The sequence below is a fragment of the Homarus americanus genome, unplaced genomic scaffold (genome assembly GCF_018991925.1).
Source record: "Homarus americanus isolate GMGI-L3 unplaced genomic scaffold, GMGI_Hamer_2.0 scaffold39675, whole genome shotgun sequence".
Taxonomy (NCBI): domain Eukaryota; kingdom Metazoa; phylum Arthropoda; class Malacostraca; order Decapoda; family Nephropidae; genus Homarus; species Homarus americanus.
In genome coordinates, this window is record NW_024736071.1 from 10,139,345 (window position 1) to 10,159,733 (window position 20,389).

Consider the following 20,389-nt stretch of genomic DNA (forward strand, 5'->3'; position numbering starts at 1 on the left):
GTTTATTACGGGATGTACTGTGCCTGGTTATTAGTGGATGTACTGTACCTCTATATTAGCTGATGTACTGTACCTGTTTATTACGGGATGTACTGTGCCTGTTTTTAAGTGTTATTCGTACATAACAGAGAGTGTCGTCAGTTTGTAAGTGGTCGTAAAAGTAAGGAGCTTTTAGTAGGTGCTTCAAAAGATGCTGTAACAGAGAAAGAATAGAGCCACCAGACTTTTATACAACTCAATTTTACTTTTTTTTCATACTACCATTACAAGTTATGGTATTTATTATCTGTTATTTTCTACTCGAATTGCAAGAATTATGTATAATTTGACTGACTGTCAACATAAACATAGAAAGGAATAACCTACTTATGAGAGATATTTGATCACGTCAATTAAGTTTGTATATCGAAATAATTCAACAGTACTTTATTAAATATTGAGGGATGGGGAAGCAAGAGATTTGAAAAAAAAAGTAGTTTAGCGCTCAAAAGTGATGTGTACGCGAGGGAAGATGGAGTAACCAACAAAGGAGGTGGAAAATGGGTTGAAAGAAGAATAAAGTGTTAAGAAAGGTCATCCAGAGAGCATGACGTCGAGAGGTTTTAGTGATTGCTGTGTTGCTGTGGGTGTGTACTACATGGATAGGGTAATGTTGTGGAAGGGGAAAGATCTCAGCAGGATGGTCGGTCAACTCAACCCCTGGTCAACCCAACCCCTGGTCAACCCAACCCTTGGTCAACTCAACCCCTGGTCAACCCAACCCCTGGTCAACCCAACCCCTGGTCAACCCAACCCCTGGTAAACTCAACCCCTGGTCAACCCAACCTCTGTTAAACCCAACCCCTGGTCAACCCAACCCTTGGTCAACTCAACCCCTGGTCAACCCAACCCCTGGTCAACCCAACCCCTGGTCAACCCAACCCCTGGTCAACCCAACCCCTGGTCAACCCAACCCCTGGTAAACTCAACCCCTGGTCAACCCAACCTCTGTTAAACCCAACTCCTGGTCAACTCAACCCCTGGTCAACTCAACCCCTGGTCAACTCAACCCCTGGTCAACTCAACCCGTCAACCTAACCCCTGTCAACTTAACCCCTGTCAACTTAACCCCTGTCAATTCAACCCCTGTAAAATCAACTTCTGTCAACTCAACCCCTATAAACTAAACCTCCAGTCAATTCATGCTCTGGTCAACTCAAACCACAGGTCAACTCAATTCCTGTCAACTCAATCCCCTGGTCAACTCGACTCCTGTCAACTGAACCCCGGTTAACTCAACACCTGCCAACTCAACCTAACCCCTGTCAACTTAACCCTTGTGAACTTAACCCCTGTCAACTCACCCTTGTCTAATCAACCCCTGTGTACACTCTATATAGTTGTCTAAAGACTCTAAGTACAAAATGCTTAAGTTCAGAACTTTGGGAGACAAAGAAACAAGTGGTGGCGCCAAAAATTGTGAAACAACAAAAGGGTTCGATAATTAAATAATAGTTACTTCAGTTCATCTTTAACCTTCATTTCTGACATGGATGAAGCATTTGGATCAAGTTTTCGTTAGACAATTAGCAACCCTCTGTACATTATAACTTCTTTTAAATTTATTCCCAATGAAATAAATTAATTTGTGTGAGTTACGGCTAAAGTAACGTGAAATATCTAGATTATTCGAAACATTCGATTTTTTTAATCTGGCTTGTGAATTTACAGTTATGAATATAATTATGATTGATTTGGTAATGCTGAGGAGGGATAACTGGGAAGTACACTGTGCTTCCGATACCCAAATTTCTAACAAAAGGAATTCTACTCAGTGATGACAACAAATATTATCGAGGGGAAATTCCAGCATCAGGGTGTTTTTCATTGCATTTTAGATCGATTTGAATCTTATTTACTTACATTTGAGAAAAAGTTGGGTTAATATACAAGTGTCTGGCAGTGGCATATTATTTTACCCTGCAAGAGGGTGGAAGAGTCTATTGCAAATCGAATGTTGTGTACTGGAGGAAGAGATTTTAATTTTTCAAGCGGCAGGAACTGGTCACCAACCCTCAGATATGAGGACGGTACTCGGTTGATTGAATACTTATCTTGCTTCTTAGAAATACATGCCATTGGAAACAAGTACATAAACTATCCAATAGCCTTTCTGCAAAATTTGTAAACTATAATAATGAACCAGAAAACTTTCGATATCTTAGAGCAATTGCTCATCTATATCTATATATATATATATATATATATATATATATATATATATATATATATATATATATATATATATATGTTAGCGGGAGAGAGAAGTGGAGAAGACGGGAATGCTGCGTTTAGCACGTTAAAGGGGTAAGATGCAGTTTCTTAGAACAATTTTTTAGGGGGGTCGTATGCATGTTTTTCTCAGCACATGAGGACAGTGCTGTCATTTTTTAGGAGGGTCGATTGTAATATTCAGAAATTTCAGAGTAATGTCAAATGCCGCGCCATTGGCGATACTGAGCTTTCAAGGTCGTCTGAGGGAAGAGAGCGCTGCACATAGCGAGAGGTTGTGGAACTAGGCCTAAGTGATATTAAATGTAATTTGCCGAATTAATAATGATGCGATTCATGAAGTTAAGGGACTATTATTGAATTTGAAATTATTATAGATCGTTTATCAGTCTGAATAATGTCACTGGTGTCCCAAGCAGTTATTAGTTTGGCGGAAAATATGTCATGTAGGCCTAAGCTAGCGCCTTGGAGAGACGCGACGCTGGCTGGTCCTCAGTCACGTGAAAGCGATTGGACCTACAGGACGTCCCTGCGAGTCCGTCCACAGAAATGGTCACGTGGTCTAGTCACCTGTGCTGCGCTATTGCAGTATAACAAGGTTTCCGTCAGAACCCACTTGACTGCGAGAGATTGACTGCCGTTTGAGACTGCCGTTGATGATTGAGGGTGGCGATTGTCGCCATTTGACCGATCAGTGTAGGCCTGTCACTGTTTAGCGGGGTATCAAAGAATCTCTTGAGTGAATCTAGCCGTCTGGGTGCCCAGCTGAAGACGGGACGATCGTTGGGGTCATCAGCTCTCCTCTACCTCGGCTCACAATACCACATGTTTCAAGCAGCTTAGTGAAACCCTCTTGCTAACGGGAAGCTAAAGCTTCTCTCAACTGTACAAGGTCTGATTGGCTCACTCCCTTCCGCTTTATGGATGTACCGGGGGTAAAGTGAAGCTAGCTGAGTGATACAGGGTCGCACACTGGGGCCAAGAGTCAGTGGAGTTTAGAGGTACACTTTCCAAGGTGGCGAAAGGCTGATTTGGGCCTTCAACTACGGGTGCCTGTTGGTTGTGCCTTAAACGACTACGGAGTGCAGGTGGAATCTGTGTGTGTGTTAGGTTAGGGAGCATGGTTCACGGGTATTGGACTCAGTAACGTCTTTATAATAGTGACAATATTTTTGTGTGTAGTTAATACTATTTTTTCAGTTACTAATGTATGCTGTGTGCATTTAAAATTTCTTTATAGTTTCAACCTCAGATATAACCTTTGTTCCCCAGAATAGTGTTTAAGTTAGGTTAGGAGGTGTGCATCTGTTGGTGTAACATAATTATATTGAGTGCCCTTAAGGCCTATTCATTGTAGAGTATTTAATTTCTTATTTTTTAATACCATTTCCTCAGTGACTCATATTATTTTGTTGAAAACCCTTAAGGCCTGCATCTGTTGGTGTAACATAATTATATTGAGTGCCCTTTAGGCCTATTCATGGTGGAATTAATAATTTCTTATTTTTATACCACTTCCGCAGTGGTGGATATTATTCTGTGAAAGCCCTTAAGGCCTGTTTCATGTGTGCAAGCAACATTTCTTAATACTTCAAATTTATTGTTGCCTGAGTTTCTAATAATTTCAATATCATGTATAACTTTTATTCCCCAGAGTAGTGTTTTAAGTTCAAGTTAAGAGGTGTGCATATTGGTGTACCATTATTTGATTGTGTTTGTAGTGTTGGAGGGAATATAAGTGTCTAAATTTTACAGTGTGTCTCATTCATCCCAGTCACAGACGCTATCCTTCCACGGGTCACGGACAATTCATTTTGTTTAGTAGATTTAAGTGTTCTTGTGCTGGTTCGGGATTTTTCTCAAAGGGGCGCTTCCACTGCATTACCATCTAATAATCTTTAATAAACCCCAAGTCAAAGTCCAGTAAATTCCGACCGGTTATATATATATATATATATATATATATATATATATATATATATATATATATATATATATATATATATATATATATATATATATATATATATATATATATTGTTACGAGTTGGGGATTTAGAATATAGTTAAAAGTCTACACAGATCCCAACAGGCAACAACAATAAAAAACTAAGACAATCGGACTATAAAAGGGTAGACGAAGGATGCGAGTTTTTGTTGTGTATAATAAAGTACCATAAATTCCTTAACAAAATATTCAGCTTTCTATAATTTACCCTTAACCATACTTAACCTAAACATACGCAACATTGGCTTAACAGTATATACATATTTATACAACATACAACATTTTGAAGCAAGTGGACGTGGGGAGGCAATATAGGATAACAAATACTTAAGTGCGGAGCTGAGATGGCTGATGAGTAAGGCGGAGTATTGAAGAAGATGGTAGGTAGTCACTATGCTGTAGGTTTCCAGGATAGGTGATCCTAGTGTGGTCACTTCCGAGAGTGAACTGAACCCTCCTCGATCTGGAGCTGATGAGGAAGACTTGGAGGAGGTGACGCAACAACCAGGATATGGAGAAGGGAAACCCCGGAGTGGTAACTAAGACTAGTCATACTCGGGTTTCGTCCCTAGATGGCGTTGCTCATGGTGCTGGGTAGGTAGATCATGACAATAGATGGCGTGGTTCGTAGTGCTGGGTAGGTAGATCATGACAATTGATGGCGTGGTTCGTAACACACCCCCCCTCCAAAGACCTCCGTAGCGCGGGCGCGACGGAGGTGATCACCTGGTGCGCCTGGAGAGTAGCTGCTGCATTTCCACTGGAGCTCGGGATAAGGAGTCCGCAATCAGGTTGTCCACCCCCTTTATGTGCCGGGCTTGTAGATTATAGGGCTGGGTGAGGAGAGCCCAGCGGAGGATTCGCTGGTTGGAGGTCTTGTTGGTTTAGATGAACGTGAGCGGGTTATGGTCGATGAAGACTAGGGTGGTTTGTGGGCAAGATTGGAGGTAACATTCAAACTTCTTTATTGCCAACACCAGAGCCAGGGCCTCCTTCTCTATGGTCGGGTAGTTGGTCTGATGTTTTTTCAACGTGGCGGAATAGTATGCCACAGGGTGAAGGACATCAGTGGTTGGGTTGGGTTGTAGGAGCACAGCCCCCACTCCGACACCGCTAGCGTCGATTTGCAGATGGAAGGGCAAGGTGTAGTCAGGGGGGTGGACTACAGGCTTGGAGGCAAGGAAGGCTTTGCGGCGATGGAAAGACTGGTCGCACCTCTGGTTCCAGATGTAAGAGACCGCAGAACTGGTAAGGTGTGTGAGGGGTCCGGCCACGCTAGAGAAGTTACTGCAGAACCGACGGTAGTAGCCGCACATCCCCAGGAAGCGCATGTGTTCCTTCCTCGTCCTTGGAGTGGGGAAGGACAAGATGGCTTTAACGTTTGCGTCCTTGGGTCTCACCATACCATGCCCAACGATATGTCCCAGGTAAGTCACTGAGGCCAGGCCAAAAGCAGATTTAGCAAGGCTTATGGTGAATCCAGTCTCTTGCAGTCGTGCAAATAGTATCTCCAAACGCACCAGATGTTCGTCCCAGCCGTCCGACACCACCACCAGGTCAACGAGGTAGGCGAACGTCCCAACTAGGTCCTGAATCAGGTAATTGATTGCCCTCTGGAATGTGTCCGGAGCATTAGAAAAGCCAAACGCCATAACCAAATATTGAAAAAGACCAAATGGAGTTATAAATGCTGAGATTATTTTTGCCCTATCCGTGAGTCCCACTTGATAATATCCTTTCAACATGTCCACCATAGTAATAAATTTTGCACAGCCTATGCTGTCTATTATATCTTCAATTAAAGGTAAAGGGTAGGAGTCTGAGACAGTGACCTGGTTCACTTTACGATAATCGGTACAGAAACGAAAACTGCTATCGGGTTTTGGAATGAGAAGGCAAGGTGAAGCCCAGGGGGAGGTACTAAGCTCAGCTAAGTTATGTTTTAACAAAAAATCTACCTCCTTTTTCATAATCTCTCTTTTTTGTGAATTTAACCGAAATGCTGATTGCCTAATGGGTTGTACATCATCTGAGATTAGCTTAATATCATGTTTAAGTATATTGCAAAACCCTGGGAGGTCTGACGTGACTTTAGGAAATGTTGATAATAACTTAGTGAGATCTTTTGCTTGAGATGAATTCAGAACAGAAAGATACTCATCCAAGTTGTTGAGTATGTGACTGTTAGCAAGGTTTTCTTTATGTAGAGGGAAGTCTAAATTCTCCAATAGGTCCATGTCATCTGTCTCCGGCTCCGGCCCTGACAAAGCCGTATGCAATACAGGTAGGCTTATAGCCTCTGGGATGTCTTCCTCTGACTGCCTGGAATGGTAAAGTTTCATGAGAGTAATGTGAACAAGTTGTGAATCTTTTCTGCGATCAGGAGTGTAGGTTATGTATCTAAGCTACTGTGCCGAGTAGCATCTACGTATATAATTATGTGGCAACACTGCACGTGTTATGTGGCAACAATGCCCCGAGGCTGCCATATGGCAAGGCAGTCTCAGTCTGACTGCGTGAGCCGTGCATGGCACACGCTAGTCACCACTTGTATTTCTCCTATCCGAATAAATGGACTTCAGTGTTACCCGGTGTTTCCCTACCCATCACTGCTTTCTTCAGGGAACACTTGGAACCTTCATGGCACAGTGAGTAGGATCTGTGGACTTACAAGTGTGTGAACAATGGACAGTTAGCCGGCGATGTGCGACTGCCGGCGATGTGTGCGTCGACTAGTGTGTTGTGTTGTGTTTCGCAGCGATGTGCAGTGTTGCGCCGTCACAGTGCGTTCTAGTGACGGTGGCAGTGTTAGTGTCAGTGTATTAGTGTGGCTAGAGCTGAGAGTTGAGAATTGGCCTATTTTTTGTGGTTCCCACGGAGCACGCAGATGTACACCCTTCTCGTGTGACATCCGGGGAGGCACGAACGTTCTCACCCCCGCGGCGGCTCTAGCCACCGGCATTAAGGCTACCACGAAGTGCATCTGCTGTCTCAGACACACACACACACACACACACATGCACTCACTCACTCACGGACAGAACAGTGGACTCTATGCATTATTTCTGCGCTGTTTATATCATATATATGTGGTTCGAGCTGATGAGGCGCCACTTTATATACTAAACAGCGCAGTCCACGCATAAAAAGATGGGCTTTAAGAAGGGTCAACGTCAAGATGGGAGACACGACTCCCCACCATCTTCTCCTCAACCGGGCACAGATGGAGCTTCGCCCACCGCCCCTCATCCTTCACCTACAGCGACGAACATTGCAACAATTCTGAGGTGGATGGATCACAGAGACGAGCGACGCCGAGAGATGGAACTTCAGAGGGAGGAGACACGAAGAGAGGAGGAAAAGGCGCGCTTTGATGCAATATTGGCGACCCTGGTGCTAACCCACCCTCCCTCACTCGCGCACCAAGGCGCCAGTACCCTCCCTCCTCCACCACACCAGCGTCCTCCAGGTACTCTTGCTACTCCAACAGCTCCCAAGGCATCTGTTCAACCCCCACCCGCCCTCTCACCAGACGTCACGTTTCAGCTTTTTCGTGAGTGGAGGTGGCGTTGGACAGATTACTTCACGATGGTGGACCTTGACAGCATGCCTCCAAACAAACAGCTCATCCAACTGCGGATGTGTTTGTCGCTGGAGACCCAGAGAGTTTTGGAGCACACGTTGCAAGTGCCTCCCGATTCTACATCTTCAGTGACGGATGTGCTCGACCTTTTGCAGGAGCACGTTAAGGGTCGGAATAACGAGGCTTTGCGTCGCCGCGCCTTCACCAGCTGCAAGCAGGCGGAGAATGAATCCTTTGACGACTTTTTCGTACATTTAAAGAGTTTGTCAGAGGAGATCGACGTCTGTAAGGCGCACAGCCGGGAATGTGAGGAAGCCTGGATCAAGCACGGGATCTTGACAGGTGTCAGGCACGAAGAGTTGGTGCAGCGACTCATTCCCCTGGACGCTTCCTCCACACTCCAGGTGGTAGTGACTGAATGTCGGTCATACGAGGCCACCAAGTCTGCCACCTCTGCCTTACGGACCCCACCTGCTGTGAGAGCTATCTCACAAGACAAGAAGGGTAAGAAGGCGGCCGCACGTTCTTACATGCCTCCGCCTACTGCTTCCTGTGGCAGCTGTGGAAAGCAGCATGGCCCCAAGACATGCCCGGCCGCCGACGCACTGTGTCGTGGATGTGACCGTAAGGGCCACTGGTCTAACACAGACAGGTGACCTGCACGAGGCCACAAGTGTCAGGCCTGCGGTCGGTATGGACACTACGACAAGTGCTGCTGCCAACCCAAACCCAAAAGCCCGAGACGAGGAGGAAAGCAGCGCACTTCCCTCGGAGTGGTTCGCACGCAGCCCCCTCCAGATGGCCCACGCAGGCCCAAGCAGCAGCTGAGTCACTTCAGGAGGGTGAAATCGACCACACGCCCCAGGGCTACCCCTTCCCCTACCATCCGCGTCGCCGTCACACACGGTGATGTGTCGGGCCACATCGAGGTGATACCGGACACCGGCGCTGATACTACCAAACGCGGCCTGGGACCACCGCCGCAGCTGCAGTACTACAATGCGGACGGTTCCCAGATGCCGGACGCTGTGGGGTCCTTTCAAGCGGAGATCACTTACGGCGACAGGTCGTGTCACGGATGGATCGACGTGCAGTCTACTCTCGCTACATCCTTGTTGTCGTGGGAGCACTGCAAGGAGTTAGGTGTGGTGCTCAGAGACTTTCCCGAGCAGATCCCAGCTGCTTGGTACACCGCCAGCAGGGTGCGTGAGTCAACGAGCGACGCTTCTGGCGCTACCGCACAGAGCTGCCCAGAACCCGCGTCCACTCCCACCCACACAGGACGCTCCCCTGCCCAGATCCTGTATGGTCACCCTCTCCGCTCTTGCGTTCCTGCACACGCCAAGGCCTTCACGAAGGAGTGGCAGACCAGAGCCGAGAGCTGCGACCGCCGCGCCGCTACACGTGCCCAGGACGCCAAGGCTCGGTATGACGACCGTGCCCGCCCTCTTCAGCCACTGGAGATTGGTGCCCTTGTCCGTGTCCAGGAACCGACGACGACACGTTGGGACAAAGTGGGCATAGTGATGGGCGTCGGCCGGTCGCGGGACTACAAGGTCAGGATGCCGAGCGGCCGTGTCTGGTGGAGGGACCGCCGCTTCCTCCAGCCAATCCCACCCCCTGCTGCTGGCCCCCTGACCGAGGACGAGTCCCCTACACCTCACGAGGATCCGTCCCACAGTACACCTCGACGCTCGGAGCGACTTAGGACTAAGAAGTCCGCTCAAGACAAAGACTATGAGCGTGAGGGGGTGAGGGAGATGTAGGTTATGTATCTAAGCTACTGTGCCGAGTAGCAACCTTGTATATAAGCTACTGTGCCGAGTAGCATCTATGTATATAATTACGTGGCAACACTGCACGTGTTATGTGGCAACATTGCCCCGAGGCTGCCATATGGCAAGGCAGTCTCAGTCTACTTCGTGAGCCGTGCATGGCACACACTAGTCACCACTTGTATTTCTCCTATCCGAATAAATGGACTTCAGTGTTACCCGGTGTTTCCCTACCCATCACTGCTTTCTTCAGGGAACACTTGGAACCTTCAAGGAGTATGGACTATATAGTTGAGGGGAGATAGTTTATTTAGCAGTTTGATGGAACCATTCCAAGCAACCTTGGGATTGTGGGTGGTAAGCCGAAGATGTACAATGGTCCACACTGAGGTCTTTCATCACCTGTTTGAAAAGATTGCTTGTAAAATTGGTGCCCTGATCGGATTGAATCTCTTTAGGAATGCCCACTGAAGTGAAAAGGTGCAAAAGAGGTTTGATTGCATTTTTTGAAGTGATGCTTTTAAGGGGAAAAGCCTCAGGATAACGTGTACTGGTATCCATAACTGTGAGCAGGAATTGATTTCCCTTCTTAGTCTTTGGTAATGGGCCCACACATATGAAGGAACTTTAAACCACAGTAAAGCAATTGTGAACAGAAGTGACTGGGAGGAATAATAATTAACAAGGAGTAACAAGGGGGGAAGAAATATGGCACTTAAGGTCGTGTCCTGTCACGGTCGCCATTTGTTAAGAGTTGGGGATTTAGAATATAGTTAAAAGTCTACCCAGATCCCAACAGGCAACAACAATAAAAATATAAAGACAATCGGACTATAAAAGGGTAGACAAAGGATGCGCGTTTTTGTTGTGTATAATAGAGTACCATAAATTCCTTAACAAAATATACAGCTTTCTATAATTTACCCTTAACCATACTTAACCTAAACATACGCAACATTGGCTTAACAGTATATACATATTTATACAACATACAACATTTTGAAGCAAGTGGACGTGGGGAGGCAATATAGGATAACAATTACTTAAGTGCGGAGCTGAGATGGCTGACGAGTAAGGCTGAGTATTGAAAAAGATGGTAGGTAGTCACTGTGCCGTAGGTTTCCAGGATAGGTGATCCTAGTGTGGTCACTTCCCAGAGTGAACTGAACTCTCCTCGACCTGCAGCTGATGAGGAAGACTTGGAGGAGGTGACGCAACAACCAGGATATGGAGAAGGGAAACCCCGGAGTGGTAACTAAGACTAGTCATACTCGGGTTTCGTCCCTAGATGGCGTTGCCCATGGTGTTGGGTAGGTAGATCATGACAATAGATGGCGTGGTTCGTAGTGCTGGGTAGGTAGATCATGACAATTGATGGCATGGTTCGAAACAATATATATATATATATATATATATATATATATATATATATATATATATATATATATATATATATATATAAAACAAAGAAGTCTGTCTGTTTGTTTGTTTATTTGTTTGTGTGTCAGCACGAAAATCTCGAAAACTACTTTACCGATCTGTAGTGATGATGCGTGGTGTTATATGTAGTGATGATAGATGGTGTTATATGTAGTGATGATAGATGATGTTATATGTAGGGATGATGGATGTTGTTATATATAGTGATGATGGAAGGTGTTATACGTAGTGATGATGGATGATGTTATATGTAGTGATGATGGATGATGTTATATGTAGTGATAATGGGTGGTGTTATGTGTAGTGATGATTAGACAATAAAATAATAACAGTTTAATGCTAAAAAAATTATACTTTGCTGTACCGTTGTAGTGAAAAACATGGTGGAACTTACATACACCGTTAATGAACTATTGATGGAAAAAGAAGTTTTGGGGACTGAACAGTGAGACAATGTGGAGCCTCCGGGAGGGTGGCGTCCTACCGTGGCCTAGCAGATGAGCCGCCCGGAGGGCGGCGATTCTGCTAGTATGCAATAATTTAAGCGGTTTTTGACATATAACAAAATATAAAAAAAAGATGAAAAATACCACGCAAAATTGGCAGTTGCTACTTAGCTGGAAATTCCCAGCTGGGCAGACTAGAGGCTACATAGGCGAGATGTTATATTAGGTTGGATAAGTCACGTATCCTGTTATATAAGAGTCATTTGGTTTGGTTCATGAGGTTCTTTTGTTTTGTTTTCTTTTATGAATAAGTTAGGTTTGGCAAAAATTTATTCCTCTGCCATTTTTGGGATGTTCTTGAGAAAGAAAGAAGTCTTATTCTATTGAAAAGTTAACCTGTGCACTTCTTGTAAAGTAGTACTGGATATCTTTTTAAGATTTTGATAATAGGTTATGTTAGGTTAGTATTTGTGAAACATGAGAATAATGAACACGGAACGGCACCAGCTGTGCTCACGTTAACCTACGGAATCAAACCCAACGACTTAAAAAAGTCTTTGCAACACACTGACTCCAAGCACTGAAGGGCTGGTGGCATCCAATACAAGGAAATTGGTAATATAAATAAATTTATTTACGGTTAAACAGAAATACATATTAGTTGAATTTATGAGTGGTTGAGTTGTAAGGGGTTGAGTTGACATGTTTTCAGTTGACTGGGGAATGAGTTGACCGGGGGTCGAGTTGACTGGGACTTTGAGTTGGCCAGGGGTTGAGTTGATCTTGAAACGAATTAACCAGAGTTGAGTTGACAGGTTTTGAGTTGACAGAGGTTGGGTTGACCAGGGATTGAATTGACATAGAGCCCCGAGCAGAAAACATCTTGCAAGAGAGGATGAAAAACAGTAAGTGAGGGAAGAGTCTGTGTTGCTCTTGATTCTAGCCACCTTAAGATTTAACAGGAAAGGGGCTGCAAAAATGATTATGCAAACATTTAAAAATTAACAACATACAGCTTGATGTAAGACTGTAAGGATATCAAATCATAGACTGCAATTTTACCACCAGTCCTTAACATAATCATCAAACACATCAAAGTGTAAAAAAAGCACTACCGGGATCAAGACAAGGAATGTGTTCCTCTACCTCTGGTATAGTTTTACGTTCATCATGCAACCTTAAGATAAGGCTTTATAAAAAGTGTTGTGCTTTGGACTGTAGACTGGCTCGTCTAGGATGGAGCAACCTTGACTAAAAAACGAGTTTCTCGTGAACCTTAAGTACGGAAAAACTTCCATTAAAGATCTCTTGAAGTGTGTGGAAAAAAAGCGCAAACGGAATTGACTCTTGCACTACGGAAATGCAAGATTATACTTAAATACAAGCCCTGTCGTTGTTTACAGTTAGTCACTACGAGTTTTCTGGAGCTCTGGATATAAGTAAAAATTATATCTTATAAACGTTTGTACCTGATTTAGTCAACTCTATGAACGTTGTTGTATATTAACTGACAAACTTATCAACCTAGACATTTTTTCTACCACGCTCTTAGCTCCTAATATACCCAGCATAAGTTGTTGCTGCCCTCTCACCCACACACGTCACGCACTCCTCACTAACTAAGCTTATCACATTTTTTTTCTTCACGTGTACTTTTTTTTCCGATATTAAGAGTGAATTAAATTTAGTGCAACCGGATCATAGTAAAAAAAATGTCGAAGGAATGTGACACCACCTTCAATATTCGGATTCCAGCACTCAACCAAAATTTCTAAGATCAGTGTTATTCTGTAAAACCTAAAGATTGAGGCTGAGCTCACACACGGAATGGGTTATATTTAGACAGACAGACAGACAGACAGACAGACAGACACAGAACAACTTTGGCGGCTGGTTGAGTTGCAGGGAATTGGGTAATGTCAAGAAACTTATGAAAAACTAGTTTACCTTCGAGAAATGCACTTCACGGAAGCATATTAATTTGCCCTTTGTTGCTCAATGATAAATGATCCAAAACTCCTCACCATATTAGATGTGTCTTTGAAGTAAGTGAAGGTTTTCCCAGAGGCTTGACGTCCCGTTAAAAATAATCCTTGAGTACACATGGTGGCAGTGTGCCGGTGATGCAGCCATTCACAGCTGGAGTTGCCTCGGATGAGATTCAGCGACCACTAGGACACAGCCACCGCAACCGTTCTAAAAAATGATAGATTCTAAAAAATATATATCACTATTTAGATGTGGGGCGGTGGTTCTATGTTGTACGAGGTTGTGTGTCATGCAGCTGGTGGTACTGTGAAATTCTTTAAACAGTGGCTTTTCCCCAACAACTTCTCGTTATCCTTCAAAATGCCACTCGGTGTAGAGGCGCCACTGTGTAACACTCGCCACTACACGATTGATTACGCTGAAGCGAATGGTCGACTCACGTTAGGCGGAGCTTTTTCAATGCTAGGAAGGTAACACTTTCAATCTTTACCTTGTTATTACAAAATCACAACAGCTCTTGGGGTTGTTGTAATGGATCTATGTATCAAATATCAATAGAACATGGTTGTTCTTTCCATTCTTGAATTACTCTAGGAAAACAAAGTTGATAACTTGAAAACATAACAGTAACGAACGCCCTATTATTGCAATAGCGAGGGATAAATTTCCGAAGATAACAGGCCATATTTTTTTATTGAATTCTATATTTTACCCTGGCAATAACTGCAACGATGCGGTAATCAGTAAATGACAGATTCATTTTCAGTAAACATCCTTGTCTCCAAACATGACCTGTTATCACCGGAATACAGTCCTTCACCAGTGACTGCTCTTTACAGAAAATCTTTCAGTGGGTCACCGGCAAGCCACCAGGCCCACAAGTCACCTGTTGTCTTTCAAACTCTTCTACTGCACAGTATGTCATCAACACTGTGAATGAAGAAGTTAGCAAGTGTTGGTCCTAAAAATATGTTTACAATAGGAAATATCTTCTTTAAATACCACATGAAAGTCCACCAGTTTTGTATGATTATTAACGAATTATAAAGCGACCATGATTCGGCAAACTTAAAAGTGCAGCATATGAACTTGGTACTTTGGCAATACCTGTATATGTAAAGAAAATTGTTATTGGGCTACTACTAATACGGAGATAATGATAAAGAAAAATAATATTGGAAGATTACGACTCTCATTATTCTGAAAGAAGTGAACGAAATACAATAGTGAAAAATGAAAAAGATCCTAGATCAGAACATGACTGTTCAGTTACAGATGTAACCTTGAGCGGTGATTATATACTCTTCTTTTTTTTTGGCCATCAACAAAAAGAAAATGTCCTCGTTTTTTTGTGTATTTTTTTTATCAATAACGTGAATACATATTGAAACAATGTTGGCTATCCTTGCTATAGTTGCCTTACTGTTCACGATTGAGTGTACACTCAATGTACACTGGTTGAACACCTGTATAGTCAAAGCTGCATTGTTAATATGAAAAATAAATCGGGTGCAAATTTGTATGACGATTCTACTGAACACAGTATTTACCTTTTTATCGATCAAAGTTATGCATGAAGATTCCTCAACGCGTATTTGTACAAATTATATCCTGTATTATTACTTTCGTTAGTCAGTAATGTCACTAACTTACTGGCGTACATAAGTTTTCCCCAGCAGCAGATGACCATTTTCTTGTTATTCTTGTATTGCCAACATTACATTGTTCACGTAAATAATATTTGATACTGAAAAAATCTTTAAGAACTGCAAGTGAAGAACACATTCGGGAGTAATATTAAGAGCAGCGGAGAGAGAGGGCATACACCTATCTAATCTCCACAGGTCAGTGATTCACTCCACACCCTTGTAACTGAGGTCACACTATCACCACCACACCTCCAGTACCACACTATCTTGTCTCTGAAGCCAGACACAAATATGCTTGCCTTGTTGACCGGGGTGTCAGGGTCAAACTGTTGTGGATCCCCTCTCACATAGGCCTCATAAAACATGACAGAGTTGATGCCCTCGCCAAACTCGCGTCTAACAAAGACACCGTTGAATACAATTTGGGTCTGTCAAAAAGAACCCTTAAAACTGTAATTAGGAAAGAACTTATTGATGAGTTTGACGCAAGTAGACAAGTGCAAATAGGCACTAGTCGATCCATAGGTTACCATGATGAGATGTATCAAGTGAAACATGTATATGGAGCAAGTAACAAGATCACTAGATTACAAGATGTTGTAACCGCTAGATTAAGGTTAGGATATAAGTACCTTTGGCAGTATGTTCCTCAAGCAGATGTAAACAAAACTAAATGTAAAGTGTGTGGCCATACATATGGCCACACACTTGAACACTACGTCCTCGACTGTGTGAAGATAGAACCTTTTAGGGACAGGTCCAAGCACACTGTGTGTGAAATGGCACAACACTTCATCTCTAATGGCAAGATAGCCGACATATTAAGATTGTATCCACTTTTTTGCACTTAGTAACTATATCAATTCTCATGTACAGAACCAAATACGCAATGTGCTTGAATACCTCTCACGTAAATGTGAATAACAAAGTGTGAGGCCAGACATACTGCCTCACACGCCTGTACTCACGCATTTGTGAATAAGTTACCCTTTATGTATAGAACTAAACAAATAATGTAAATGAAATACTGTGTAACATTCAGTGCCATAATATCCTGACAACGGGGGTTAATTATTATGACCCTTTGTAAACCCTACTCTGTAATCCTTTTGCGCTACCGCTCACAGGATGAGAGTGGGGTGCACAATAAAGTAGCCGCTGCTATCACCACCACACCTCCAGTACCACACACCATCATCACCACTCCTCCAGCACCACACACCATCACCACCACACCTCCAGTACCACACACCATCACCACCACACCTCCAGTACCACACACCATCATCACCATTCCTCCAGTACCTCACAGCATTATCACCACACCTCTAGTACCACACACCATCACCACCAAACCTCCAGTACCACACACCATCACCACAACACCTCCAGTACCACACACCATCCATCATCACCACTCCTCCAGTACCTCACAACATCACCACCACACCTTTAGTACCACACACCATCATGACCATTCATTACCTTTACTTACAGGCGTGTGTCCAAGATGGTTTCGCGGTCATGGGCTGAGTGGGCATGGTTGGTGAGCCTGTTGCTAATTGTGCACCTGCATCTCAACGACGCCATCTGCAGCGAATACTTCAACTTTCCAAATGAGATTGATCTTTCTGTGGTGAGAATTATGAATAACATATTCAATGTTAGTGGTGGTGGGATAGTGATGTAATGTATGGTGTGGTGAGGGATTGTAAGGATATGGTGGTGTGGACGGGTTTGGTGTGGATGGGAGTCTAGTGCTAGCTAGATGAAAGTACTTGTTTGAATAAACAATAATAATAAAGGAGTATATACTTCAAGGAATGATAACAATTTACAAGTTACAGTATTGTACTGATAACTGCTGGTGTGATCTGGCCACACCTGCGAAATACTGGTGACAACTGGTGTGAGGAGGTCACACTGGTGGTAACTATTGGTGAGATCTAACAACATTCGATCCAGTGGTGATAGAGGTGTGATCACTCTGTTTTGATACACTATCAACTCTTTCTAATCATCATCGTTATCTCATCATGATCACATACTGTAACACATACACAATTGAACAGTGACTGGACAGTATATTTACCAGCGATGTTTTTCAACACATGTACACTAACGAAACCAGCATATGGGAGGTATAGGGTGGGGATGTGGGAGGCATGGGGTGGGGATAGTTTAGATTAAAACCCCTGAATTAAAGAATATGTCATTAATCACAATTGGTATGTGTTGTTGTGACAGCTGAGCGGGAAGTGGGTGACGTTGGCCAGCACCAGGAGGGTGATGCCTTGCCACATCCTACACGGCCACATGGAATCTAACTCTGTGAGTACTACTGCCTCCTACTGCCTCATCAACTTTTAATAAAACTAAAATTGATAGACCAACAGAATGTTGACAATAATAGTTTTTTTTTTATAGCCTACAAACAAGGTTTTTCTTACCCTAACTCTTATTCTTGTTTTTTTTTTCTGGTCTATCTCTTTCAACTGTCTTCTTTTGACTGGTTTTGTTTCTTGGTGTTGCCGCAGTTTGTTAGTGTTTCCTTATTTTCCTTTGCTTGTTCATTTTTGTGCAGGGAAACAGTAGCCAAGATAGATCAGGCTCTAAGGTGTTGGTATTGCAGTGCCTGTTACCACACTGCTTATGTTAACCTTGACGAAGAGGATTACAACAGTATATCCAAAAAAGAACCTGGCTTCCGATGGTACTGTGCAGGTTTTGAAGACGTAATGAATAACATCTGAAGTGCGTCCGAATCAAATCTGGAAGTTGAAGTATTTAACAAGGTAGTGTCGCTCATGACAAGTGCTCTACGGACTTTTGAGCAGGGTGTGAATGGGAGGCTGATATCATTAAAGGACATGATCGATGCTTCGGAGTGGCCTCCCACGTGTCTCCTCAATCATTAAGGAACTGAAGGAGTTAAAACAAAAATCAGGGTAGTACTAAAGGGGTGAGTGTCAAGATAAATGATTTGAGCAGGGATAAGACAGTCCACACCCAGCAGGTACTGCTGTTGCTGCTGCTGCTGCTGCTGCTGCTGCTGGAGGAAGTGTTGAGAGAGCACTGTAGTCCATTCCTGTTGATAGCTGCAGGGAGACAAGAACCGGCCCCCTTGCTATTAGATCGAGAAGGTAAACTAGAAGGCTAGTGGGGCAATTAGTTCCTGCTTTGGTACACACTCAGACTTCATGATGTCCGAACTAAGAAAGATTATGCCGAAAATGACAATTGTAAGTATTCCTACTACATTTCCTGATGAAATAGTCTCGGGCATTGCTGAAAAGAAGAATAATGAATTGCAAGAACGGCTAGATAAAGCCTTTATTTAACTTGCAGCCTTTATTATAAAGGCTCCAAGTTACCCTTGTTTTCACATAGATAAAAGAATGTAAACTCGCAGTCATGACGATGTCACATGAAGTACGAAATTCCATTGAGAAGTTTCAGGGTATGTTTAAGTTGGACTGAACAGATGTAAAGCTTATGACAGGTTTTGGGTTACTCAATGCAACCACTGCCAAAAATTTGGCTGTCCCAGGAAGTCTGATTCTGTCTGATTCTCCAGTTTGTACCTTCTATGCAAGCTGTTAAAGAGTCCAGGACATGTTCAAATAAGACCCCATCCTGCAGTGCTTGTTGTTCCATTTTTACAGTGCCACCCAAGTCAATCGACATTTTGCATCAAGTAAATATTGCCCGATGATAACTTCCCATCGTAAAAAAGTAATTGAAAAAACTGACTTTACTTGTTCAAAAAGCGCTTAGTGCTCTCCTTGAGCCTATTAAAAAGTGGGTCTGCTTAATATTCGTGCAATCCGAAACAAAATGTGTCACGTTAATGAATTTCTGGGGGAATTTAGTTTGGATATCCCCTGTGTAACTGAAACGTGGTTGTATAAATGAGAAATTAACTTTATCCGTAATGTTCTTCCCAAGACTCCTTCTCTTGTTCATGTTCCCACACCTGCTGCCGAAGCTCCAGGAGGCGGAATGGCACTGATCTATCCTGTGGCCCTGGGGCTCACCATTAAACTGATTAGTAGTGACTGTGATTTCCTCCTTTGAATTTATGGAGGAATAAATAAATCTTAATTGCCAAGTTATTAGAATTACTTTTGTGTATCGACCTGGTCACCCAGGTGCAGATACAGAGTTCATAGGATGAATTTGGCTTGCTTCTTGAGACTTTCTCAGGAAAGATTGAGCAATGGTTGATCTGTGCTGACTTTGATTATTGGGTTGACAAACCATCTCTGAAACCCTTTACCCTCTGCGTTCTTTGAAATTCTCGATCTAAACAATTTTGTCAATCATGTCGAACATACAGTATCTTTCTGGGCACACTCTCGACCTAGTTTTATCTTCTGCTGACTCTGATCGTATATTAGACGTTACAGTTGACCTGATCGATCCACCATGCTTTGGTTACTTTTGGTTTCAATGTCCCAAGACCCCCTTCTTACTGTAAAACAATTACTTTCAGGAACTATAGAAATATTGACCAGACCATGATTGATCAGGAAGTCGATCAATCTCTGTTTTGTAGTCAGAGGAGATGGTCAAGTTATATAATAATGTCCTCCAGTCCAGTTCAGGCCGTTATTTTCCAGAGGTCACGAAGAGTGTTACATTATGAGATGACTCTCCATGGTATGACTCGCGTATAAGTTTTCTTCGTAGGGATTGTAGAAGTCGTGAATGAGAATGACATAGGTGGTGAACAGACTGTACCAGATCAGTGTACATATGGCTGCATGTAGGGCTGTTTGCTTAGCTAGGTCATGAGAAGTTGAACACTACAGAACTCAAATAGCCATTTATGGTAGTGATAAGAAAAAAATATTATGCAGTTGTGAATGGGCTGCTGGGCCAGAGGTTTGGAACTACTATGCCTTCTTCATATTTTTCTTCTTTATTATGACAGATATCACATATAAGAAGTGAACATAATCGTGTTTCTTTAAATGAGGAATTTTCGGTTGAATTTCAACTGAGTTACGCCAGTCCTCACTCCTTCATCGTTTTGTCCTGTAGGGGTGAACAACATTCTGCGTTATATCAAGGACTCGGAGATATTTTGCCGTCTTGATCCTGCAAATGTATGTAAGGTACAGTTGCAGAAATCTGTTCCTACACCCCCTGTGGTAACCCATGTCTCCAAACGGCAATGTAGCAGTAGTAGTATCACTGTTTATGAATGAATTGGTATTGGTCGT

At 43.2% G+C, this 20,389-nt stretch overlaps 1 protein-coding gene across 1 annotated transcript in view; it reads left to right on the top strand.

Annotated features, from left to right (window-relative positions):
• Window positions 1-20,389, top strand: part of LOC121871784 — a 35,731-nt gene that overhangs the window by 61 nt on the left and 15,281 nt on the right. The window contains exons 2-3 of the mRNA XM_042374263.1: window positions 16,659-16,797; window positions 17,409-17,492. Coding sequence (XP_042230197.1) covers window positions 16,659-16,797; window positions 17,409-17,492 — 223 coding nt within the window. The remainder of the gene's footprint in view (window positions 1-16,658; window positions 16,798-17,408; window positions 17,493-20,389) is intronic.